Source organism: Periplaneta americana, chromosome 7 (genome assembly GCF_040183065.1).
Source record: "Periplaneta americana isolate PAMFEO1 chromosome 7, P.americana_PAMFEO1_priV1, whole genome shotgun sequence".
NCBI lineage: Eukaryota > Metazoa > Arthropoda > Insecta > Blattodea > Blattidae > Periplaneta > Periplaneta americana.
Genome location: NC_091123.1, coordinates 84,596,501 through 84,623,891, shown reverse-complemented (window position 1 = coordinate 84,623,891; position 27,391 = coordinate 84,596,501). Strand labels below are relative to the sequence as shown.

General features: G+C 33.4%; 1 protein-coding gene across 4 annotated transcripts in view; it reads right to left on the bottom strand.

The window, feature by feature from the left end:
- Positions 1-1,414: 1,414 nt before the first annotated feature.
- The window catches only part of LOC138703240 (uncharacterized), a 133,044-nt gene continuing 107,067 nt past the window's right edge, over positions 1,415-27,391 (bottom strand). For all 4 annotated transcript variants that reach the window (XR_011333009.1, XR_011333010.1, XM_069830962.1 and 1 more), the window contains one exon: positions 1,415-26,986. Coding sequence is in view for 2 of the 4 variants with exons in the window: in XM_069830962.1 (XP_069687063.1) it covers positions 26,597-26,986 (390 nt within the window). In the remaining 2 variants the exon portion in view is untranslated. The remainder of the gene's footprint in view (positions 26,987-27,391) is intronic.

Here is a 27,391-nt window from a genome sequence, read left to right as displayed (position 1 = left end):
GGAATATGATAGCCATATGTCACTATATATTAAGTTTATTATGTTCATCATATAATCGTTCTTATAGACCTGAAGATGACCATTCTTGATCGTAAACATTTGTTAGAACATGATTGATTAAAATATTGAAATTACTGGTAAATTTGATCCATTAATAAGATTAATTTATTGACTGATTATATCATTCATTACTTTACGATCACAGGAGTTGTCTAGAATGAATCACATAATATTATGTTAAAAGAAAGCTCATAGTTAAGGCGAGTGCCTGGAAAACAAAAATGTGACAGGACAGCCATTAAGGAATTATGTTGAACTGGTATATGTTTCAATGACAATAAACATTATTATTATTATTATTATTATTATTATTATTATTATTATTATTATTATTCCATTTATAAATAACTCAGAATTTCATCCTTTCTGGATCATATAGGTGAGTAAAGGAATAAATGGAAAAAATCAAGTGATTGGAATGGATACTTAAAGAATTCCATGCCAAATTTTGAATTACTAGCCCAAGGAAAGCGCTAATAAATGATGGATTGAGATAGCAGCAGGTCAATGAAGACCTAATGTTCTTCATGATGGTGGTGGGGTGACAGCCAAAGTGATATTGGTATCTGGTAGTGATGGTCTCTTTACACACACATGCACACACACATTCTGTATATTCATCATTCATTTAACCATAGTTCCAGAGTCGGAACATAAGTACCCCCCCTAGCAGAGGTTTCAGTAATACAAGGAATTATTTAGTTAAACTTATTTGCCAACAAGGGGCAGAGGGACAAATGGTAAGCTCATCGCCTCAAACACTGCCTAATATGCAACTAAGGTATTACTAGGTTGCGAAAGAGGAGAAATTAAGTCCAGAGACTCTAATTTAGGCCTGCAATTCTATAATGTGCTGAAAAACTCTGATGCAGGACACATGGCTTAAAATCTCTTCTGGAGGACTTGCTCTCCGAATTTTTTCATCCTGAAAAATCCATGTTGAATCTTTTGTACACTACTTTTAACACTCGAATATAAATAATTGATTAAATGGCGAGCTTACTCGTGTTAATTATGCAAGTACGTGCAGCTTAGCTTTCGTACACTACTTTTAACACTTGAATATAAATAATTGATTAAATGGCGCTATTACTCGTGTTAATTATGTAAGCATGTGCGGCTTACTTCGTACACTACTTTTAACACTTGAATATAAATAATAATTGATTGAATGGCGATCTTACTCGTGTTAATTATGTAAGCATGTGCGGCTTACAAAGGCTCTGAGGATGGTGTCTGAGGATACATATACACACACACACACACACACACACACACACACACACACACACACACACACACACACACACACACACATACATACATACATAGTATATAGTCATACAACAGCAGGTTTCAACTTCAAGGTTTATTTCAACTGAACTTATCATGTTATTCATACATATTGAACATTGTGAAGTAACACAATTTAAAACTTTCTTATGAAGTAAGCTCATAAATCACAAGTAAAGGGTACAAAATAAATTGCGCATACTTTCTCATATACATTTCTTGACTCCTGGACGCTATAGCATAATATTTGGAATGTGCAGTCTTATATTTGTGAATAGTAAATATTTTATAAAAAATTGTTGACAACCTTTTCTGAAAATAATTTTTATATAGCCATATAAAGTACTCTCAATTTTTTAATGTAACTCCATGAAGTGACTGCTGTTGGTAATAAATATTGTGACACTAAAGACATCTGCGTGAATTGTCTCACAATACTTTCCAAAAAATGTTCAGATATTATTTTTATTGATACAATATATGAGAAAGTAAAGATACAAAAAATCGTTAACAATAGTAAAGTATAGCAATAAGTAATAACTTAAGTAACATTCATCGACATCAGCAGCACCAGGAGTTCCACATCTCTAGTGTCTTGATATAAAGCTATTGCGTTTCTTTTCATTCATATGAACATCTTAGTTCAATATTTTGTAAGAGACAACATCAAAGATTAAATAATGTGTAGTGTTGTACAGATGAAAAGCCTGTCAATACAGGATGGTTATGTAAGAACATTGAAAATAATAATTATCACAAGCCAATGATCGAAGGTGCTAGTTGAGGAAAGATCGGAATATTAAATTCGATAAATTACACTCACAGTACACTTGTTTCCGAAATTTGGCCATTTAGTGTTTAATGCTCATTAAATATATTTTAATATATTCAAAAGACATGTTTAATGATAAATTTTAACAACCTTAATATTATTTGAAAGTGAAAATGAAATCATCAAAGTAGCTACATTTCTTTTTAAGAAAATACAGGAGGTGACTAGAAAATCTTTGAAAGGTTATAGAGTAAAGTGTAAGGTTTAAAAACTTGAAAAATAACTGATTAAAATGTGCAATTCTTTTCAATAGTGACCACAGAAGGCAATTAAACTAATAAGGTAAAAACTTAAGTGAGGTTATATATTAAATATTTTATATGTTGTCTTCTCGCCTCCAGGTGTAATCCTCGAAAAATTACTTGTTAAACGTAGATCTGTCAAATATTACCTTATTTTCATGAAAACAAAGTGTACACTTGCATACAAACATGAAAAGGTAGAGGAAAACACGTAAAACTGACATATATAGCCTGCACTTCAGGGATTAAAACCTTTTGTATCTTACGCATTTGTCTAATTTGTTGTGTGCATTTTAAAATACCATATCAGTAAATCCTCAGTTAATCTGAATTTATAAATACATTCAATCCGTGAAGAAGTAGTAAACATCAGAACTATTTGATAATGACTGGCCACTGGAGGAAACGATTGTAAGACATAGTGAATTCTGATTTCCAAATTAACAGAAACTGAAACAGAAATGTCGAAAATAAATTTCAAATGAAATTATAGCGTTGTCCTACATATAATAATAATAATAATAATAATAATAATAATAATAATAATAATAATAATTTATATAAGTTTTTTTAAATTATATAATAATGAATAGATGAGCTAGTTGCAAAGTAGGTTAACTTGTAAACTTTGTGTTTAAAAGTTTGATTCCAGGGGTTGGCTATATAAATAGATTTTTCGTGGTTTTTCCCAGTTCTTTCAAGTAAATATCGGAATAATAGACCTACTGTAAGTCGAAACCTGATATTTCCACTGTAAGTTACAGTTAATACAAAATATATGAACATTAATATATTACAGATATCCTTTGACACGTTTGGTGAACAGAATGGTTCCTTATCAATTAAACGTAGTATTATCATGGATGAACATATTCATCTATGGTTTTAATGCCTCTAGTGGTGTCTAGTATATCACAAAGACAGCCAAAATAATTATCATTTTAGTTAAGATTGTCTTAACATTATTATTTTTTTTAGAGTCATTGAGTAATGTCAGTTGACTATTAACTGTTTTACATGAAGATCAGATGTTAAATAAGCAAGGTATAAAATATTGGCACTATCGAGAAGCAGTTGATCGATTTATTTACTGTGCTTGTATGGTAATATTATTACTACTGGTGCCTTATATCATGGCAATTTTTCGAAGAAAACCAGTGGTACCAGTATATCCTGCATTTAAAAGAGCTGTTAAATAAAGGACTATCTACTATCATTTTTCTTCCAAATCCCTTTCTGTTTGCAAATACTACTATTATTTCTTTTTCTGCTTTTTCGTCGTTATTGTCATTATCATTTCCATCAAATCATTACACTGTTACTGAACTGTAAGTACATTAAAATCATTTTTGAATGTAGAAAATAAATTGTATTATTAAATTTATATAGTTCAAACCGTGATAATGGAATACACATTTCCAAAAATGTGAAAATAGTGCACGAAAAGTTATATAATTTAGCCGAATTTTAGTGATACCAAATGAAATCCTATAGTTTATAGTTTTCTCTTTCTCAGTCAATATGAGTTAGCAGGGCAAATGGACACAGTGCACCTGTTGCATTCTCATATCAAGAATGGAGAACAATGATGTCCTCTCTTTTGAGTTATAATCTTAATCTGTTTTCAGCTCAATAAACTGTTGGATATGATGTCTATATTACAGTGAGTGAAGACATATTGTTAGAAAGATCCACTACTGAGGAATAGCATTGTCTGTATTTGTAGATTGAAATGTAGGTACTCAATGTGAGCAATGAAAATGAATTTCTCTCAAATTAACCAAGAAAATGTCAATATGCAGAATAGTAGGCCTATTTAAAACATGACAACTTTATCAAATAACTGCTACAAAGATAATGTGTTTTATACTTACAGTGAATTATATTAAATCTTAATACAATATACCTAGATAGATGTTTTAAGTACTACAATTTGTGTTTATGTAAAGAAATTAAATATAAATATTTAAGACTTATATATTTGTATAAAATACAACAAGTAATAATTTATAAGAATATTTTGACATTTGGAAGTTATCACTGATGTGCAATAAGTCAATACTGATATTAACTTAAACATCATCTTATACCAATATCTTAAAACTTCCTTACAGATATGTAGGTACCAGTACATTACTAATGATAAATAAAATGTCACCTTACTAAGGCAGCCAAAATATTATACGGTAGAACCCCGATTATCCATTTCTCTATTAACCCTTACGCAGTCGTACTTAACCACCTCACCCAATTAAACCATTATTATAACGAGTATGCGAATTCCGATTTCAAAAATGTTTACGGTTATTGTTGCCTTACCAATTCCAATAAAGGTACTGAAAGTTTCAGAAGTACAGACTTACTGAATATATAGTTCCGAGCTCCGTAATATCTGACTGGGGTGTTCACAACATCCCGTGCGACTACTTAAGGGTTAACCAAATGGCGGATTATCTGACTGTCTTCCTCTCGCGTTTTTTTTTTTTTTTTTTTTTGCTACAGAAAATATATGTGGAGTGTCGTTTCAAAACGTATTAAATACATCCTCAGTCGAAATTTAGTTTGAAGCGATTTCGCATAGCTGAGACGGTATTCTTTAAGACCCTGATCTTATATTGGAGCAATTCGTATTCTTTCCCGCCTTTTTTCTATGATGAAAATTGTGTGTTGGATCAAATCGTATTATGTACAACTTCCATGATGTGTCGGATCAAATCGTATTATGTGCAACTTCCATTAGTTAAAATCTTAAATGGACAGCGTTGGCCAGCGTGCTGTATCTTCCCACTATTATTGAGTTTCCCGCTGTTTTACAACATTGTGATTATCAAGGTATGTACAATAGCAAAATCTATTAAGAGCAGTAAGGGAACCAGAGAGACGAGAGGTGGTGCCCGAAAGAGAGCACTATATGCAGCTAAGAAGAGGGAAGTAGTGTAATGTATCTCTAAATTAAGAGCAAGTGGTCCACACCTGTGGAGTAACGGTGAGCACGTCTGGCCGAGAAACCAGGTGGCCCAGGTTTGATTCCCGTTCGGGGCAAGTTACCTAGTTGAGGTTTTTCCGGGGTTTTCCCTCAACCCTATATGAGCAAATGCTGGATAACTTTCGGTGCTGGACCCCGGACTCATTTCACCAGTATTATCACCTTTACTTCATTCAGACGCTAAATAACCTCAGATGTTGATAGAGCATCGTAAAATAACCTACTATAAGAAAGAGCAAGGGAATCATATTACAATAGAAGTAAAAGTCAGAGACTTTATTTGGCTTCCGACTTAAATATTACAAAGCTCTTCAAAATGTACAATTAAAGTGTTAATACCCGACTTAAGAGTAAAAAGATTATTTTTTTTTCCAAATATTTCTCGGACAGAATTCAATAGGCTATAGGATTTTGTACACCGGCCAATGATGAATGCAGTTATTACGCACACATGCTGTTCCCAATAAGAAACTGCGATGATACACTGAAAAAGACTAGGCTCTTAGTCGATTTAGGCGCACATAAGCTTCGTGCCAATATGTTCCATAAAATTATGAGAACAGAACCTAATGAGACACAGTCATTTTGTTTCGACTTACAGCACCTGCAACCGCTCTCGAAACTCAGCATAGGTGAAGTATATTATTCAAGACAATTAGCTTTCTATGCTCTCTGTGTAACTGATAAAGCTTCACAGAAGCCAAATTTCTTTACATGAAATGAAGCACTGGCTGGGCGGGCGCTATTGAAGTGGCATCTTGTATCACTACATTTATCAGTGAATTTAATTTCGACAGTTCATCAAATGTATTAGGCTGTTCGCCGATGAATGATATATATAAGGATTGAAGAATAAAATATACAGGATGGGCAAAAAGTCCCATTAGTCCATATTATTTTGTGTCATGAGAATAATGGGGAACATACTGACTCTTTAGATACTTAGGTATACACAGTTAGTGTACAGTGGTTATTTTGTTTGTATGTTTGAATTATGACCAGAATTACATCAATAGTGTGCATATTTGAGGTATTTCAGATATTTAAGGGGATAACGGAACTTTGTGCTCACTCTGTAGATGCCATAATTATTTAAAATTTATATTCAATGCGAGTTAGAGATCGACCCGGGTGGCTGCACGATCCAAAGTATGTCTCTTTAGGCAGCTCCGTTCAAAGGGTTGCAGGTAGGAAACTCGCCGTTCCTTATCATTATTTTCCAGCAGAAAGCAATAAAAACTATTGATGTATCGTCCTACATAGTATGCTGCTGTAAGAACCACAGAAAAACTGACAAATGACAGGGCACAATTCAGCGTGGTTTATAGATGCAAATCGTATTATGTGACAAAATCGCTTCAAAACGTATTAAATACACTATGTCGGTGCAAAACGTATTAAGTGCAAACTTCAATTGACAATATCATGCATTAGATTAAACAATCAGTGTCAGTGATTATTACATTTGGTGTATTTCACAATGTCTAAAATGAGACTTAAGATATTTAAAATTTTTCCATTATCTTAGCTGTGAAACGTTTTTTACGTTTCCTGTAAAATTTGTTTTTCTGCATTTAATACGATTTGAAACGACACTCCACATATATGAAGTACTGTACATTATATTAGCAAGTCATTTTTTTCTAGAGAGATTTATTACAAGATTTTACCCTTACACAGTATGATCTACTGTTCGAGTTGTCGTACTGTATAACTTCTATTTAAAATTTTTTCCATGGGTATCAAAAGAATCGTGTCATTCTAAATATAAAAAAGTGCAAATAACTGAATCATTTGGGAAATGAGAAACGGTGGCTTATCTCAGAATACGAGATTGGAGCAAGAGGAGTATTCTACTCCTCTTGGATTGGAGTCACAATTGTGTGAAATTCAATAAAAATGAAGGATAAAGTGTATAAACTATGTAAATCTACAACACGAGACCTCCACTATTCCTATCTTTCCACAGACAGCCATTACAAGGGGTTTCCTTGCCCCTTAAAAACTCATTGTTAACAACCAAACTTAAAACAGTGAATATCTGATCCACTATCTAGCATGTTGAATACAAGACCGTGGAGGAAATTATATGTGTCACTAAATTTACGAAAATCTTTTATGGTACGGATTATCCAATTTTTTCGATTAACCATTCAGCCTTCCTCCTCCATTACCACGGATAATAGAGGTTTTACTGTACTTTCAGTTAGATTGTATTAATATCAGTAATTATCTTTTTTATTTTAGAGCCAATGAATGATGTTGATTTAATATTTTACATCTAAAGACGGACATTGTAGAGGAGCAGTTGATCAGTTAACTTACTGGGCTTGCATGGTAGTGTTATATCACCTTAGCTCATGGCAACTTTTCAGAAGAAAACCACTGATAAGACTTATTCTAGATTCAATTTGATGTCTACTGCAACATGAGAAATATATTCTTTTATCGTATCTTCGTATATTACAGTTATAGTAACAATAAGCCCACAGTTTTTCATTTGGTGTAGAGTCAGGACACCTTGGCCTATCTGAACTAGACAGCAAAAAGAAGGAATGGAAAAAGACTGTGTTAAGGAAGTTAAAATAGCCTATTATTAAATTTACTTCAGTAAACGAGAACTGCGAGAAAATAATATAAATATTTATAAATTATATTGTAATGTTTGCAACATTGAGAAGGCCCTAACTTTTACGTAATGGGCGAATATTATCTTTTCTTATGTCTTTCATTTGGCTTGTCTTTGCTGTACGATTTGATGTAGAGTGTGTATAGAATTCTGTGAACTGGTAGCATTTTTTTTTATTAAACTGTGTAAAATTGTAACTGTTTCGATTTTAATTTATGGTACTTAGTTTTTGAGTACCTATTTATGTCAAGTTACAAATTTGTTGATATTGTTACCAATTTTATTATCTTTAAATAGCATTAAATCTTAAGATAAAGTAAGATAATTATGCATTAAATGACAACTCTTTATAATTATTAAAATATTTTGTCACAAACACTGAGTTTAGGGCTGATGCTTTTTTAAGAGACATTTTTTTCGGACAAAACTGTGTTTTTTATGTGCTATAACAATATAGTCATCTATGAGCCCTTAACAATTAAACTTGTGACACATTCTTGCAGGATTTTTCGCAAGACAATGAATTCACAATTTTTGGCCTTCCTTCTATTAAGTACCGGTATTCCCATATCTGTTAGCTGCCTATTGAAAGAAGATGCTTCAGGGAATGTTCTATCTAAGTATGTGATAGTACTTCCTGAGGTTCTTGATATTCAGCTTCAAATGTCAATTTTGATCTGCTTTCCTCTACAGCAGCATTTTCGTGTTTTCTTTAAAGAAGTTTATAATCTCCACTGTAAAACAGTATTAGAGTAACAATTTTAAATGCAAAACGTAACATTAGTTACTGCATGCAAAGGCTGAAGTCTGAACTCATATTCCCTGTGCCTCTACACATCTGAGATCTGACTCATTGTTGAGATCAAAGATTTACTGTATATAATTTACAGTTTTCACAATTGTTAGTAATTATAAAGTAACACAGAAATTAAACGCGATTATGTTTAATGATAGTGGATAAAAGTGTAACTGCAGTTAAATATATTAAAAATTTGTATTTCAATAATAGTAGTCACTCCATTACGAAACTCTTTGATATGTTGTAAATTCCCTCTGCTCATTACATACATTTTATACGACCTTTGCAAAAATGCCAGGGAGGGTTAAGTGATCTCTTTTTGCCTCTCTATGGGAACCCAAACATGCTTGTACTGCGGCAGTTTCCAGTAGAATATGTTTCATCTGTTAAACAAATTAAAACAGACGAAAGTGAATCACAAATTACAAAAATATCTCTCAATTTTGTACAAAGGCTCATATTTTGTTATTTAGTTCGAGTTTTTTTTTCTGAGTCTGAGGCTTATTGTGCTGACCTTTTAGATATGGATGATTGAAATCCATAGAATCGCATTCTTTCTAAGTATCATGATTCACTGTTTTTTCAATGCAATGCAGAAAGTCTTGTTCCTGTTTTAAGAGTTAAATTTAACAAACCTAAAAGAGAGAGAAAATTAAGTCTTCTCCAAATCAACTGGAAGAGTTTGCATTACTCAGTACAGTAGGTCTTTACTTCAACATGTGCACTGTTTGTAGCTCTTAGCACACCAAGATGATAAATTACAGAATGGATACTAAATGCCACCTGCGAATGCCACTAATACCAAGATGTAATGTACCATGTCAAAGCATGGGTACGTAACATGGGAAGTTACAGTACTGTTTCATCATTCTTTCCGTAAACCAAATGAGGCAACTTATACTTCCACAAGTAATGTTGAACAACATTGTACCGGTATGCGTAGTTTTAAATTCAGGTTCAACTTGCCACATTTTCCTGTTCACTATCACAATCTCCTAAATTACTCTTCCATCCGACACTAGAAATATGATGATTAATGCTGTTCTTGATGAAGGCAAGTTTTTGGATGCTTGACTAGAGTGTGTCTGGAAATGGAGTATGGTACTTTTGGAAAGCATTTTACATAAACTGCCCATGCAGCATAATGTCCTTTGTGCTATAGTATTTTCCTCAGAGATTTTCTTGTGCATTATGCTGACGAAAAAAATTTCTTCATGTTCGAATACTGATACCAGTACCTAATGTAACACATCATATTATCACAACATAATTTTATCCATGTGATCCATACCTTGATCTTCAGCTCCACTTACATCATGCTTTGGATTAAAGTACCTCTTCATCCCATTTGAGTGCCAGGTATTTGCTTCAATGTCTGTGTAACTATTGCTATTAATTATTCTACCTTCATGTTCACAATTGCTATTTAGGAGAATGTTCCTGTGTTCGTCCATGGTCTGGAAATTAGGTTAAACTTAGGTTTAAGACCGCTCCTGGCACTTCATAATCATCCTATCATAATATCATCAGGGCAGCGTAACTTCGCCTTCCAGGCATGCCAACCTTAGAAGTGGGTTACAAATAAGTCATTGCCAGGAGAAACCAGAAATGTCAAATTACAACCTGGTGGCATTGAGGAGAGGGGGGATAAAATTATTGCTATGTAGGTCTATTCTGTTATGCACTGCTGTTTATAGGCAGCATTTAATATTCAATCTATATATACACTGGTTAATGAACTGTGATGTGTAGCAAAGGCGGATTCTGAAAAATTTTAAGCAGGGGAGAGGGGCAGGACCAGTGTTTTATGTGATATTTAAAAAACATACCGTAATTAATTAATTATGATTATAAACTTAAGTACAAATATTGCATGCAGTAGATCTCTACTCACCGTATGTAGATCTAATTTTCAGCAAATGAGGGTTTCTACGTTTTTTCTCTCAGCTAAGACACGATCTACTCACAAGATACAGGTTTTTTTTTTCTGTTTCTGATTCATTATAAATTAACAATCACATTCATTAACATTAAAAAATGTATATGCAACTTATATTACTAGACACTTAACAATAGAATATGTCTAGGGTTCGAAATGGCTATTGTCTGTTACAGATAGTTTTAATTCCGTTCTTTTTCGCCTACGAATTTTAGCATTTAATGAACCAGTCTGTCTTAATTTAAAAACGAGTCGCCTAACTGTTCTCGAGATGATTTCGTTTTGACATTGTTATACATGAAAATTCTTTGTTCTAACGTGAAATTTTCGGCTGCCATTTCCATGGGATAATCACGCAAGCACACACACACACACACACACCAGCATTACACTGAAAGAACCATAAGGAAATTACGCAGAAATAAAGAACACTGACATTAATATCTATTCTTTGTGAAACAAACCAGCAACAACAGCACTCGGATTAATCTGATTGCACAAAGCAGCAGCCACACATATCCAGAAATGTGACCTTCAATTAACTGTGTCAGCTCCTATGCTCCTCTGGTCGAAAGATAATCTGACCGCTATGTATTTGTAGAGACGTATTTAGGATAAAAACCATTTGCAACTAATGAAAATCCCTCGACAGCTGTTTTTAGTTTCTCACTGTCTTGCATACTTCCTCAGTATGACTGTCATGAATCTATTTCTCCCCTAAGTTCAATAACAGTGCCAGGTAAATTACTCTCGTATATTTGCTGCTTTTGAAATCCTTGCAATCTCAACAGCTGATTTCGAACAATAAACTGGTATAAGATTTTGCAAGATAAACATTTCCTACTCCTTAGAAAATTGTACTCTTAACTCTATCATCATATGACATAAAAATGAAACACACACGGTAGTACAGTAGTATGTCATTGAGTTATTTAATGAAGGGTTAAATTGGCTCTATGAGTTTGGCGAATTGCTTTTCGAGGTACTGACACACAAATTTTAAGTTTTTCACGTAATGAAGCTACTCTGCAATATACATTTCTGAAAAATTTTCTTGGATTGATGGTCTATAGTTCTTCTATGTGTCAATTGCATGAAGTGCTATTTTAGTTGCACTGATTAAGTCAAGTGAGGTAAACTGAAGTTGGTGGGACAGCAGTAAGGTTAGAGAAAAAATTTCCACATTTACTTCAACTGAAACTGTGCAATGGCAGATAATATACCATTACCTAAAATCCTGATTGTTCCTTGTTGTTCATCAACAGTATCTTCAAGGAAGTAAATTATTACTGGTGGAAAATCAACACAGAATCATGCCTTTCCACCCAGCAAGTCTCACTTAATGATTTGAGCCATTCCACTTTAGATTCAGGGAAATGTTTTTTAATTTTTGGTTCCAGCAATGTCATTTCTTATGGAGATTCTAGGTGAATTTGCACACATTCATTAAATTTATTGTTCAGAAAATATTTCTTATTTCTCGAACTTTGCAGGCCTTTGATATACCGATAGCTAGATTTAAGAAATGACTACACAGACAATGATTGCAGCACGAGAATACGTGCCTGCACACCACAATATTTTTGAATTTAAATACTATTATAGTCACAATCATGCCATGGTATGATTGTGACTATAATAGTATTTAAATTCATTAATATGTCACATCAACGGACGTGTATACGTCACCAAACATCGTAAGATGAAGATTACAATATTTTGTTGCCATATTGGGTCCTTCATCATAGGCTTCCTTGCAAGTCATGAACTGATAAACCAGTGATACTCAACATGGTCAGCATGGTATTTATAAGTCCTTCTCCTGTTACGTCATATAGTACATTTACAAATTCCACAAAATCTTCTTTACAGTATTACTTGTATATCTAAATATATAATGCTATTGCTCATTGCTCGCTGGTATTTTCATCAGTTGTCCCATCCACTAATACTGTAAAAAATATTGGCCACATTTTATTTGTTCTGCAATTTCTGTAGTGTTATCTCACCGTAACATTCAATTAATCATTTTGAGTGGTTTTGCTAATAAGAGTTGCATTTTTGGGAGCTATTTCTAAATGTTCTTTCAATTTATATCACAACTACTGATTCGATACCTAAGAAGGCGTGAAAATTTCCTTCTTCGGATGTTGCACTTGAATCCAATGTAACTTTTCTACCATCCCTATGATCTCTGAAAGGAATATTTTGATGGCCGCACAACAGAATAGTTTCTATGACTGGAAGCAATCGCATTCTGTTTTGTTATACTAGTTTTTTTCAAGTGACTGTCGACTTGGACGGATACATTTTCACATTTTCCTTCCATTGATTCTTTCATAGCAGCTATTTTGTGATACTGAGTGAAGAATGATTGTTGAAATTCTGCATTACATTTTTATACCGATTAAATGATTTTAGTGGAAGGGCCCCTCCATCTCACTTCTGCCGAATAATAAACAATCAAAGAATTGGCAGCACCAGTATGGACTACAAACTAGTCAAGGGAAATCCTTCATCCATTTCAATTAAGTTTTTTATGTTACATTGGGAATTCATATTTTGAATCCGGTGTCCAAGGGTTACATAATATTTCATGCATATTTCAAACTATCAGAAATTGAATTATCGTTAACATAACAGCTTAAATCTAGTTTAAAATTTATTTAAAGTTGCGCTGTATGTTTTCAAATGTGATACCTGTACACTTTAATCACTCCTTGCACAATTTGACAATTTTTTTCTATTAAATCGACATTAAAAATAGATTTATCACGTTCCTTTTGACTATTAACACTATCTACACTGCTAGGATAATTTTCATTTGCACTTTCATTTTTCTGTTTCTGAATAGTCCTATCAAAAATGAATGTAGGGTTCTGGTTACTTGATTAAAGCTTCTTATTTGAATTTGCTTTCGACATAATTTTATATCTTCACAAACAAGATAATCACGTCATAAATTTTGTTCACAATAATACATAATACACGCACCAAGAACTCAAACTCAATACTGAATCCTCTTGCTACATATGACTATTTTATAAGGTAATAAAATAATGGACTTACAGCTTCTGCTAGATGGACAATGCTGATCTGACAACAATGTGTAGTCTATTTTTATTTTGTGTATACATTTTTCACTATGAGCAGAAGGTGATAGCATTACATTCTTAAGAGTCCTTAAATATTATAGCTAATAAATGAGGAACAACCACAGCCTTTTAGCAGCACTCAGTGCAGTACTCATCGACACATGCGAGAAAAGCAATAGAATACCAAAGAGTGTGCAATGCTTAATTTACATTGTAAAATTAATAAAACTGTATTGCTAAATATCCATGAAAATAAATATGCATGCACTTTAATTTTTTCTCAAAACCATATGAAATGGTTGGCAATGTGGTCATTGTGAATACTGCTAACACATTTTCAGATAATCTGATAATATTGATTTGTAGTCACAAAATCATTTTGTAGGTACCAATATATATTATATGTAGTGTTTTTCATGTTTATTTATTTGTTGTCTCCCAACCATATTCTGATCAATCGAAAAGAGCTTCATCTTAATCTGAATTTTGAGAAAAGGAATTTTGGTATAATTTTTCTGTATTCTCTTACATTTTATGTTCTTGTGATATCCAAGTTCCTAATACAGGATAAGGCATCTTTGTGAAACATACAAAACATAATAGATTGAAAATTGGAATGATTCGAGTTCACATTGTTTGAACACTTTATTCTCTAGGAAATATTCCTCTGAAAGCAAAGTATTCAATTGTAGGGTCATAGATGGTCTTCTTTTCTTCATGTACTGCTATGGGTTGTTAAACTGCAGTTTCAAAGCGCACGGTGGGATCGATGATAATTGCTGTGTCATTTCCTCAATCAATTGCAATGATGTCAACTCGCCGAGAATTTCCATCTTTTGCAAGGCAGTGGACTTCTTGGTGAACCTCGTAGAAGGAAGGAAGACTTTTAGCAATAAGTTCCCGTATTGCATGGTGTCTAGTATTCCAGATGAGAGTTCCATGTTGGCAGAATCCCAGGATGTGAGGTAAGGTTTCTATCTCAGTGCAATGTCTGCACTGGGAGCCATCCTGAGACCGACCTGATTACGTATTTGAAAAGGCCATGGTTTCTCAAGTATTTTGTACACTACTTGTCTAGCTCCTTCTCTAATATTTAATGGCACACGTTTGAACATGATTCAGCATTAAACTTTTTTGCATGTTGTAATATTAAAGGATAATAATGTTTGTTGTAATATTACAAACGCAATAATGTTTAACTGTTATAAAAGTTTATGTATAAAGTGTATACTAGTTTAAAACGTCTTTATTTTGTGATCATATTGCACATTATAGGCTTTATTATCTTTTCCTTACCGTTTTAAATTATCGTGAGTTATTCAAGAGTTCAGCAAATCATTTTCTGTGAGACCCGTTATATGCTGAACAGTTGGTATTAGCTGCCTTGAAGGGGTCACTCACCATCTTAAGGAACCATCTATACCAAACTGTGACATAATTAACACGTCAGTTCATTTAAATTTTAAGAATACTTTTATTCTACATATTTTATTATTTCTCGAGTTTGTTTAATATCTAACTGCAATTGCGTTTGTTAAATTCAGTATTGTATTTTATATTATACTTGATTAGTATACTTTGTCTTATAGCAGACTGTGAAATACATGCTAAGTTTGGAAAAAAATCGAATGCTCAGACATCTGATACAGCATCATTTGTCTTCTGGCCTCCCAGGGGTAAAGCTGGCCGTTGGATTTGCTCCAATATGGAGAGCTCATCATTGCTTGAAGTGGTCCCAATTCATGGTGGCGTTTTCTTTACACACTATGCAGTTAGGTGACTCCAGGATGTTGACTCAGTGTAAATGCTTCGTCAGACAAACGTGTTATGTGGCTATACAAATCCCTGCTGCAGTTTCAATTATTGATGTTTCTGGAATAACATTCTTCATTTTTACAAGTTTATCCCATGATTTTTCTTGAGCTATTTGATTGAGTAAGTCGGATCTGTTATGTGTAGGATGTATCTATTGCTTAGCAGTTGACAGTCAAAGTTGGCGCAGTGCTGGATCTTATACATTTTCGTGTCTTACACTTTCTCTCGAATGACCCTCCAGTGTAGAAGTATTGACGTAAAAAAGAAGGCGAGCAGAACTTCATATACAGTAATAATGTTTTAATTTTAACATACTGCTTCGTAGATATATACGTATATTTCTTTACAAATAAAGCCTTATACTATTCTCTTTATAACAGCGCATATGCTTATCAAGTAGGTCTACCTATGTTCCAGTTCTTTTGAAGATAGAACAGTGGCGTCTTGTGGTCCCAAATTTGCCGAGCTAGAATATTTTCAATAACTTTAGTTTGTTACTCTTCCTTTCATGTTATATATATGCCATCATTCTTGCTGAGATGAACTATTTATGTACTCTTCTCACTGTTTGTTTATTTGTATATTTGTTTACTTGTTTCACACTATTGCATGTTGCCATTATCACAGCTAAAGATAAACTATACAGCCCTGCATTAAATAAATAAAAATGAACAAAGTAGTTAATATTATTCTAGATTACATACTACAATAAAAAGAGGAAAAAAATATTATTGTGAAACATACTTTCTATAAAAGTTAACCTTATTTATTTAAACAAAATCTCTGCTCTCCTATTCTTCTGCTCAGAAATTTTTTTTATCACCTTTTAGTTGAAGTTCGCATTGAATTTATTTTGTCCCATTATATTTCTTATATACACGTTTTAACAAGCTTCATTGTGCTGAAACATCATTCAGATTCAGCTTTTGCCACTGCAGTTGGAGTTATTAGAACTATATTTGACAGTTTTAGTACTTCTGAAAAGGTATCTTCTACATTGTTTTCACTGAAAAATGTACAATATACTGACAAAATTTATAGTCTTAAACTCTTCATTAGAATAAAGGACATGCAGTCCATTCTTTATTTTTCTTCTGTCTATGAAGGCATAATATTTGCCACAAATCGGGATGAAACAAGGACTTCCAGTGATTGAATTTCGTGGGGTCAAGTAAATTGAATCACTCCAAATGTTAGTAGGATCAAACATTCTTCAACTTGCTGAGTAATTATGTCACAGCATTCGATGGCGCATGCTTTTTTGTTGACATCTTTCTCTCTTCATTGAAGTGTTACACAATATAGAACCACCTGCTAGTGAGTTGGTTAGTTCATTCCTAATATTACTCATGTCTTCAACTCATTTACGAAAATGTTGCTTCACAGGTATCATTGTTGTAAATGTCTTCTGAAGAATATTGTAAAATATTTCTGTGAAGGACATTATTATGTTAAAAAATGAACTCCTCATCTGGAAAAAATGTAATAGTCTAGTTGCTTCCCTTACTGACACACAATCTCATGAAGCATCCTCGTGAATAATTTCAAAACACCCTATCAGGCTTCCTGGAGTTAAAAAAACAGATTAAACTACTCTGCTCTGAAAATTTCAGCTTATTTGGCATGTTTGCGATAAACTTCGCTGATATATCTCTTGAAGTAAATCTGTTCTCTTGCTAAGCATAGAGTATGAAGAAGAAATTGCGGATAAATTGGCAGAAAAAACACTCGCGGTGTGGTTGTGTTGGGGACATGGCTCTGGGTTTTACGCGAATACGTCTGGCTTAAATCAACAGATCTAGATGAGATCTTTCGTTTGGATCCAAAATTGGCATGCAGGCCTGAGGTGCCAACTCGTGGTCATACTTGCATCATGGTTTTACACCTGATCGAACGAGACAATCATGTTATTAGTCACTAAGTTATAGTGTCGGAATGGATCACCCTGCAAATGTTACATTGCCGTTTCCATCCTGGTATCCCATCTGTCAGTCCGACTTTAAAGATATATTGACGTCAAAAAAATCTGGTGACTGTTATAGTAGAGCATACTTGTTGCATTATAAGATTTGGTGAGCATAACAACAATGAACAAAATAAGCACTTGGATGAATATCTCTTACAAGTTTCTGGACACCTTGCTGTACTTCATGGAATGCAGATCCACCATCATATATCTGGGAAACTAATTTATCTTTGAGTTTGTATGGATCCAGTTCGTCTAATATGCAAGCAGCACAAAATCATGAAAATGTTTGACTACTTTTGAACCCTGAACAGAATGAATAACAGTCACCATTGTGTCTTATTGAAAACATTGATGGTTTCATCAACTTGTACAGACAAAAACATTGCTTTATTTTATTTACGTCCTCGTGGAGAACATATCTGTAAACCAGGTACATACAAATTAGTAGTTCATATTGTACCGGTATAGTGGCTGATGTGGAATTACTTACTTTGAATTTCTCTAAATTCTGACGCAAACTGTCATCTAGGTTAGCAATTTCATTTACAAAATCTATGGAGACATCTCTGTTTAACGATTCTTCTCCTTCATTAGTCTTCGTAGAGTGATTTCATGTTGACCACAGAATAATTAAGGAATCCATAATTCTATTTAATGGTATGTCTGTTTTTTCAGACTAACTTACTGTGGCTTGTAAACAGTGAGGGAAGTGGGAAAAAACCAGAGGCAGTATGCTACCCCAACATTTTCCTCTGGCATACCTCGATTTAAAAAATGGTATATCCCCTCTCTTACAACATAGACATAAATGATGTGTACAATAAATTGTTTCGTGCAGTCAGTAACACGAATCTTTGAAGCTTACGCAACACATTAAATTTCTTAATAATATAATTTCAAGTTACTTCAGTTATTTGCTAGATCATTTTACAATGTCCTTTGAGACTTATCATTTAAAATAATGTTAGCTTCAAAGTGTCTTACTTAATTATTAATAAAAAGTGCAACAAAAAAAATGACACAGTCACTAAATTCGCAACAACGGCCACCACAAGCTACAGACCACAGCCTTCTATACTTGAAATACTACCGTTGTAAGCATTCCAGGGATTGAGCTTATCAAATAAACGTGTCTAAATACACGTTGAATACAGTTCCAGAAGCCTGTGGTTTAGATTTACGAAGCAAATAGATAGTACTCTTTGCTGTGAAGAAATGTATAAACAAATTTTTATGATCACATTTTTTCAGTGACAGTATGTCATTTTTCACTAATGGGTATGTTTTCTGGCCATAGAAACCAGTGGCGGTATTCCATACCGTCTCACTTCCCTGACTGCTTGTAAATGATATCCTACGTCCTTCATCAACTTTTCCAAACAAACTTAATTTCAACGAATTTTCAATGTCAGAAAAACTCATTTCATGTGATTTAATTCCTTCCAAAAGATGTTTGAAATCACTAATACCATGAAAAAACAGCAGAGAGTCGAAAAAGAACAGTTTTCTTATTTCCACTAGCTGTCGACTGTTATACCAATCTGGATTGAAAGAGCATGATTGAGTTTTGTGTTTCTATATTATTGACACATTTGGGTGATCTGGTCCTAACTGTTTAACAGAAAGTTTCTCTTACTGAATTTCTGAAATGGAGATGTCAACAGAAATTCCATTTTGTTCATATTGAAAGAACTGAACTGAATAACTTTCCAGTGGCGAAGCTAAGGTGTAAATACTGTGTAGGCTTAAAAAAATCTGCTTGCCTTGTATCTTTTTATAGAGCAGTTATTTTTCGACTTTTCTATCAAACTTTTTTGTGACATAGACCCTACAAGAAGATGATAATGACCACTCATTTCCACCCCAAACAGAGTACAGGTATAACAATATAACTTATTTGTCTCAGAGCACCCTCTTAGCCAAGGAAAATTGAAATTTCATATTTTTTCTTCCTCCATCTGCTATTTTAATATTTAAATGTAGTGTCGATCCCCTATCTTTGTAAGCTCATTTTGTTTCATACGCCCAACTTGAAAACGGTTTCTCTTTTAATTCTGCAAATAAACCTCAGTGTTCTCTCAGCATGAGCCATTTTACACAAAATTAGTATGTAACACACACATGCACGCACTGTAGATTAAAGTTACATTTAACAATGCAACACATTCATAGAAAACCAACATAGTGCGGCGTATTATATCACGATTGAGGCTAGATAGTCCTGCATCCTGCTACTGAGTCATAGCGAATTGATACCCTCTCCTCCCCGGCCTTCCCTCAAGCTTGCGAGTGTCACTGCCTGTGAGTGAGGCTGCCATCGCACCTCGCTATGAGGCTCCTGCTACAAGCCTCTTGCAGTGGAATAACTGCCAACAGTGAATTTAATATATATGGTAGGATCAGAGTGAAACCAAGTGTTACGATACATCGTTATTACGAACTTATACTGTTACTAGATATAATAACTCAAATTTTTTTAGGTATGCTGAGCCTCAAAAGCCTCTTAAGAGCTTCACTGTAACTTTCTAAATCACAAGTTAACAACGAAAATCTTTCGAAAAAATATCAACACAACTTCCTATCCGAATCCACAGCCAGACGGCAAGTTACAGGCAACTGATTTGTCCTTGTCTGGGATAACTGCCTAGACATACCAGTACTTAAACCCCTCACCCTGTCCCGAGCTCCTGATCCACAAGTTTAATGTTGTTGTTTTCTAATGCCAGGCGTTTGACAATAAAGTCATTTGACCTCTTGCACTCCAATATTTTTCAAAGATATTATCATGGTCAGCCACTGAAGCACAGATTTTGAGGTGTCCCGAATCCATTTCTTGGTTTGAGTTGCACAATGGGCAATCAGGGGACTGATATATTCCAATTCTATGCAGGTGTTTGGCCGAACAGTCATGGCCTGTTGCCAATCTAAATGCAGCTACAGACGATTTTCGTGGTAAATCGGGAATTAACACAAGTTTAATGTAATCCATGCCTATAGTGAGTGTAGCCCCCAACAGTCTGCACACCACACACTGTATCATGCTTGTAGAAACCACAGTCGCACCAGGCGCATCTATCTCTGTTGCTCATTCAGTCTAAATCACATCTTCAGAAACAGTAGACAATAACACTATATTATTATTATTATTATTATTATTATTATTATTATTATTATTATTATTATTATTATTATTATGAGGAGGAGGAGAAAATTGTTTTGTGCCCCGGAAGCCCCTAAGGACGAGACACCCCTGAGATATATATACTTACATTATGAGCCTGGCAAATTTCACAGTCTATTAGGCTTTATATGCGATTTCTATCACATAAGAATTCATACTTTCTACCTTTCACGATGATGTTGTGAATTTAGGTATTGGGATATACGTAAAATAAAGTTTTGCTTTCCAAATAAGACACTCTATTGTCAGAGACAACAAAAGGCTCACATTTACGATCATCGTCTTCTGCAGTTTTATTAGCTCAGTCTGTCATTTGCTCTACAGTCTTTGAAGTCATACACTTAGTAAAATGCAGAAACTTTAGTTCTCTATATCTAATCTTATAGAATTAAAATGCGATTTTGTTGTCCAACAATCTTCAGTTTCAGAACCCTTATCAATTCCTACGATGGAGATAATTATATTCCCATATTATTTTCACAGTTCATTTCTCGTGATACCGGTATCTTTAAACAATTTATTATAGAGAGTTTCAGTTAATCCCTTCTTGTATTGCAGCAAATTAGACACAGGCTTTGGATGCTGCAGGAAGATGGCAGGCAAGTAGCTATAGAACAGTATCCTTCCAAAATAGCCTATTCAGATTTTTCGCCTTCTTTTAAATGTTAATTTAAGTTTTAACACTCCTGATATAAAGAGGCTTACAGTATATCTAGAACCTGCTAATAGCACAAACATTTTATACCATTTTCTCTATTATTTAATGTCTTTAAATATTTATATATTCGGAATATGTATGATGTATTTTATATTGATGAGGTGTAAGTGACTGACTCTTGGAATAAACTGAAATTTGTGTTTTTAAAAAGAACATTTAGGATTTTGTTTCAAGTTCGTCATAGAATAATACTTTCAGAGGCATGGCAATAGTCTGTCTCCACAGTCCGTAAAATATAGGTGAGAAGATAACTTTCTTTTTAGAATGGTCTCTAAATTTCCGATATTTATTAATTGAATTACATTTGTTTCATTTCCAATTCTTTTTTGTATTCTAAAATTGATATCATCATGACATGGCACTGGATACTGCGTTTATATGATGTTTAATACCGAAAATTCATTCACACGCAGATAGTGTTGAGACGAATGTGCTATGAAATGAGATACGATTCATTCATGGTCAGTAAAGTGATAATTTAGTTACCACGGCTATCAGTTCCAATACTTATACTGGGCGACTGACGGATTACACATTTGTGTGTGTGTATGTGCGTGTGTGTATGTGCGTGTGTGTGTGTGTGTGTGTGTGTGTGTGAGTGTGTTTTTGTTTGTGTTTGTGTGTGAAAGTTTAACAGTCTGAGATATATCAATATAGTATGTCTCCTATTATAGAGAGAGAGAGAGAGAGAGAGATCGATATGGAATGGACAAGAAAGATCGAGAATCTAGACTGCAGATCAATTAGTGATCTTTGGCATTACATATAGTGTGACATTTTTGTGACGCTCTTTTTCTCCATAACTTTCATAAAAAGAAATTGACATTAAAGTTTAAGGCAATGGTTCCCTAAGTGGGAGGGGGGTCGCCACCCCTTGGGGGGGGGGGGCGTGTAAAGGGCTGATAGTAGTCGCAAGATGATTTACAAAATAAAACAAAAACGCCTTAATAACATACATTTATTTTGCATTTAGAAACAAACAACGCTGAACATAAGAATATAAGATATCTTTCAGCAGTTACAAAGTAAAAAATAATAATGTAATAAGTGTGCCTGTTTTTATAACGTAGTCTCTCAATTCTGGACTAAGTATTCGATACACATAGTGATATCATTTATAAGTTTGGGATTTCTCGCTTTTGTTTTGATGGAAATCAAAACGAGAAACTTGCTTTGCATGAATACGAGATTGTAAATGTCATTAAAAATTTAAGAGTTTCTTTTGCAAACTCGAGGTACCAGTATTCTTTTGATGCCAAACTGATCAACACTCTGCGAAAAGAGGCCTAGTTTCAATATTCAGTACATATTTCAATGAGTTTTCCTTAATATTTTTTTAGAATTTCAACCAGTTGAACGCAACGAATTCAATATCCACTTGTGACTGTCGTAATTGCTTTGAGTTTCTTCCGGAAAATACTGAAAAAGCTGTTGTTTAAAGTCGTGCTTTGGGTGGTATCCACTGGTTTTGAGTAAAATTATAGTCATTTACGATTTTACAGGGTTTCTATTTTTGGAATGAAGTCAAGAACAGGGGGAGGCTTGCAAACTGAAGTCTCGCTCAAAAGAGGGTCACGATTTCAAAAATTTTGTCAACCACTGGTTTAAGGTATGAACTATTACTGGTAATATCTTTCACAACAGAATAGTGATGCAGAACAGGAGCTTAATTCAGGATAATTTTGATGAGACCTAATTAGTCCAACTTGTAAATAATAATTTTAATGTCTGCATTAAATTATGTTATTAATTCCTTTGTATATTTTGTCATCTATTTTAGAATTTCGATTACTTTTAGTGTATATTGTTATTTTTAGTTTGCAGTGTCTGTAAAAAAAACATAATTTTAGTCTACACAAGTACTGTACTTACATTATTCTTCCCTTTTATAAATTGTTTACATATTTCACTATCTCATTTGTTCTATGTCTTGCGTCCTCAAACGTTTGGAAATAATAGATGTTTCGTGATAAATACTAATTATAATCACTTACATATTTCCCTAATATTCAAATAAAGTCAAATATCTTTATGATAATAATTCAATGTGTTACATACATTGAGTTTCTTTCTTACACCTCTATGGTGAAATGACGTTGCTGTCCCAAGCATAAGTTGCAGAAGAGCTTATCTTTTATGAAACTGGAAACAAGAGACTTTAAAATCATGGAGATAAAAAAAAAAAAAAAAAAAAAAAAAACATGGAGTTACAAAATGTAGATCTTGTTCAGATTGCATATATAATGTAATAAGACTGATAGAGAAAAAATAAATCAATTTACCTACCGCTAATGAAATTCTGAACAAGTGTAGGTATTATTCCTTCCTTTTAAATAACTTATTACATTTAAAGAACTATGGCACATTGATATTGAAATTATGGTACACAAAGCTTCAGCTCTTCAGTAACTTATGTAGGCCTAATGTATAGAATTTTACTTGTGATTTTCCTAATTCAAAATAATGTCACTTTAATCTTAAACACTGAATCTTCAGCATATTCGTATTATGTCTATTGACTTTACAGCACCTACAAATTTTAGGCCGAAAAACAAGCAGCCCTTAGAATTACTGATTTGTGTCAGATCTAGACAATCGGCAGAAGTCTCAAAAACCGAGTCAGCATGACTTTGTTTAATTATTTTTTGGTTAACCACAGCAACAGTATTTCATATTATCATGCATAACAATTTATTCTTTTTAATGTCATATTATGTAGAAAATAGAAGTATTCTGTACTTGTCACATTTTAAATAGGCCCCTATATCTATTTTAAAATTTAAATATTGAATTTAAAGACATTCGATGCATTATTATTATTATTATTATTATTATTATTATTATTATTATTATTATTATTATTATTATTATTGAAGTTGACATGGACATTAACTTTAGGCCTTTCATAACAGCCTTAGATGTAAGTTCACCATAATCAAATGATACCTAGGACCACACACATACTAAAAATACACTCGAAATACTAACGACTATGAATATTGTCGTTCAGTTCCGAAAGACCACAGTATCAGTTTGAATTCTTAGTACTGTATTAATACTATCTCAATCAAGAGGTGTGTTTTAAAAATATTTCCTTGATATGTCTTAGGGAAATGTACCAAAACGCCATGAGCTTCTCACGGGGACATCTTGGACTTTGGAAGCTTGTGGCGCAATACTTAATCTCAAAAAGTCTCAAGAAACTAAACAATATTTTGCCTGTAAATTGAATGCTAAGAGACTTTGTTGGTTTCAGTTTGTCATTCGACAAAATAGATGTTCGCTATATTTGTGGCTCGGTTTGTATTATTTATGCCATCCAATATGCCATTTTTTCGACAAATTTGATAGCATAGCAGCTCAAAAAGTGTCTTTCAAGCTCTAAATAAAATACGTTAATGCCAGTTCAATTTTTATAAGTTAAACATTGCAAGATGTGCGCATTAAAGTTAGAATAATATATGAAACAGTCAATTGCTGTGACGAGGAAATATGATGTGACATGCCACGCAATTTATTCTAGATTTGACTAAATTAATTTATGGTTGGTTAATATAAATTAATACGTTTTGTAAGCGTATGAAAAAAGGTACCAAGAGTTCTACTATCCAAGATCTATTTTAATCTTATTTATTTGAATTACAATTAATACAACATAAGTTCAGGAAAAAAACGCCAAATTAACGGTCTTTGGATTTTGCATCCAGGGAACGCGATGAGAGTGGAGAATAGAGTCCAAAAGCAGCCTAAAATAATATAGAAATAATATTCGAAAAGCGTCGATAGCAATATTTATGTTGCACGGTACTACTGTCACACTCACAAATAGCAGCTTTTTATAGTTCAGAAGTCACGTTTCGCCATTGATCTGTATATGAGAATAGAAAAGATAAATTTACATAGCAATGTTTTTCGTTTTGTGAAATAATACGATTTTAAATTCAACAAAGAAACTAACATTAGAAACTTACTGTATAACTGTTCGTATTGAGTCACTTCTGTCTGAACTCCTGCCCTAAACATTGTCTAGGCTAGGGAATCTTTTGAGATAAAATCTATAAATGCTGTTTATACGCTAGCACACAAGCTAAATATGAACCTAAGTGTAATTATTATTCTTCATCATCCTGAGTTTTAATGCTTTTAAAAAAAGTTGGCAGCTCTGACAAATACGTGACGCACATTATTATTTTTTAGAGAATTTTTTCCATAAATGAAGTGACTGTTTAATTGTATCATATTTTTTTCTAAAGTTACTGCTGTATCCAAATATAAAATAAATATATGGCAAGTCTGCTTGCAGACAACAACAGAAAGTCATTCTGTATAGGCCTAAAGTATATTAGAAATTAAACTTGCAAGAGGTTTTTATGTATCATCTATCATAATTAAAAAAATGATAAAACGAATTTGCTCATAAGTTACAAGAAATAATTTGATAAACCTTTATGGCAAACCATGCATTTTAGACTATTTTAACTTCTGGTATTTAATTGTCTAATTAGTATTGTCAGTTCTCTGGATAACTTTATCAGTACTGTTTTGTAATAATAATAAATAATAGTGCAATTGATACTTCAACATGAATGCATAAGAAACTCACTGACTCGTTTAAATGTAACCTTCCATCATTAGATTGAGAGGTGGATTCTACATAAACAGACGATAGTAATTACTAATAGTTTTTTTTACATAAACAGACAATAGTAATTATTAGTGAATTTTAAACATTTTAAATTAATTTCTCTAAACGAACATAAGTGACACACCTCATTTAAATATATACGTAGCATTACGAATTTAGCACTTAATTGGTTCAACAATTAAGTCATCAAACTCAGGCAAAGGCCATACAAATCATTAGTTGTTTGTAAAGTTTGACAACGCCATAATATAATACATATGTATAAAAATGAAAGTGAACTTTGTGCCTGAGAAGTTAATTATAACTCAAAAGATATCACTTTCCATTCCACATTAATTGTTTACGTCACCAGCAAAATCTGTTGACACAACATTGTACATTGGTTAAATTAAATCACTGAATACCTTCAAAGGATGAATCATCTAGGGTGTGAAGCCAATTAAATATCATCATATTGCGTTCATATTTTGATAGGGGCTTCCCTCTCTCTCTCTCCACGTCTCTAATTGTTAATGGAAGGTTCTTATTAGCTCTCTTTTTTACTACACGAAGCACTGCAGCGCTAGTAGCGGATGTTGGAGATGAATTGCAGGTAGCGGGAGCACAGCCAGGTACTGTGAGATGAGTAGAGCTGGAAACTGCTCCCTCCACAGGGTTACTGACGGTTGCAGCAGCAGTAGCAGCAGTCACTTCAAGTCGATCCAAATTAAACTCACTTTGGGACAACCGCTCTAAAGCCTTGTATGTTGTAAGAAGACGTCGTCGAATATAATTCTGCCGAACCTGTGTGCATAAAAATATAATAACATTAACATGTAGAGATAACGCAACATATCAGTCTATTTTTTATACAGGCCTTTTGTAATAATTTAAACAGTTTTTCAGAGCATATATTTGAAGGGGGTGATGCTAGGATTGTAAGATCTTGCTAAGAGACAATAATTGTTCACCAACACATGGAACTTTCAAAATATGAAATGAGAGATATACCATTTCTTGCCTAGAGATATACCATTTCTTGCCTCATATTGATATCCCGTAAATAGCGATATTGGAGTCTAGTTGATGTACTCCTCCCATGAAAGAGTTATATCTACATACTACATCAGGTTAGGGGATTTCTACTCTGTTGTTATTCTAATGTCCAAAGAGTATGGTGTTGAACATCTCCATAAGATGAAACGATAC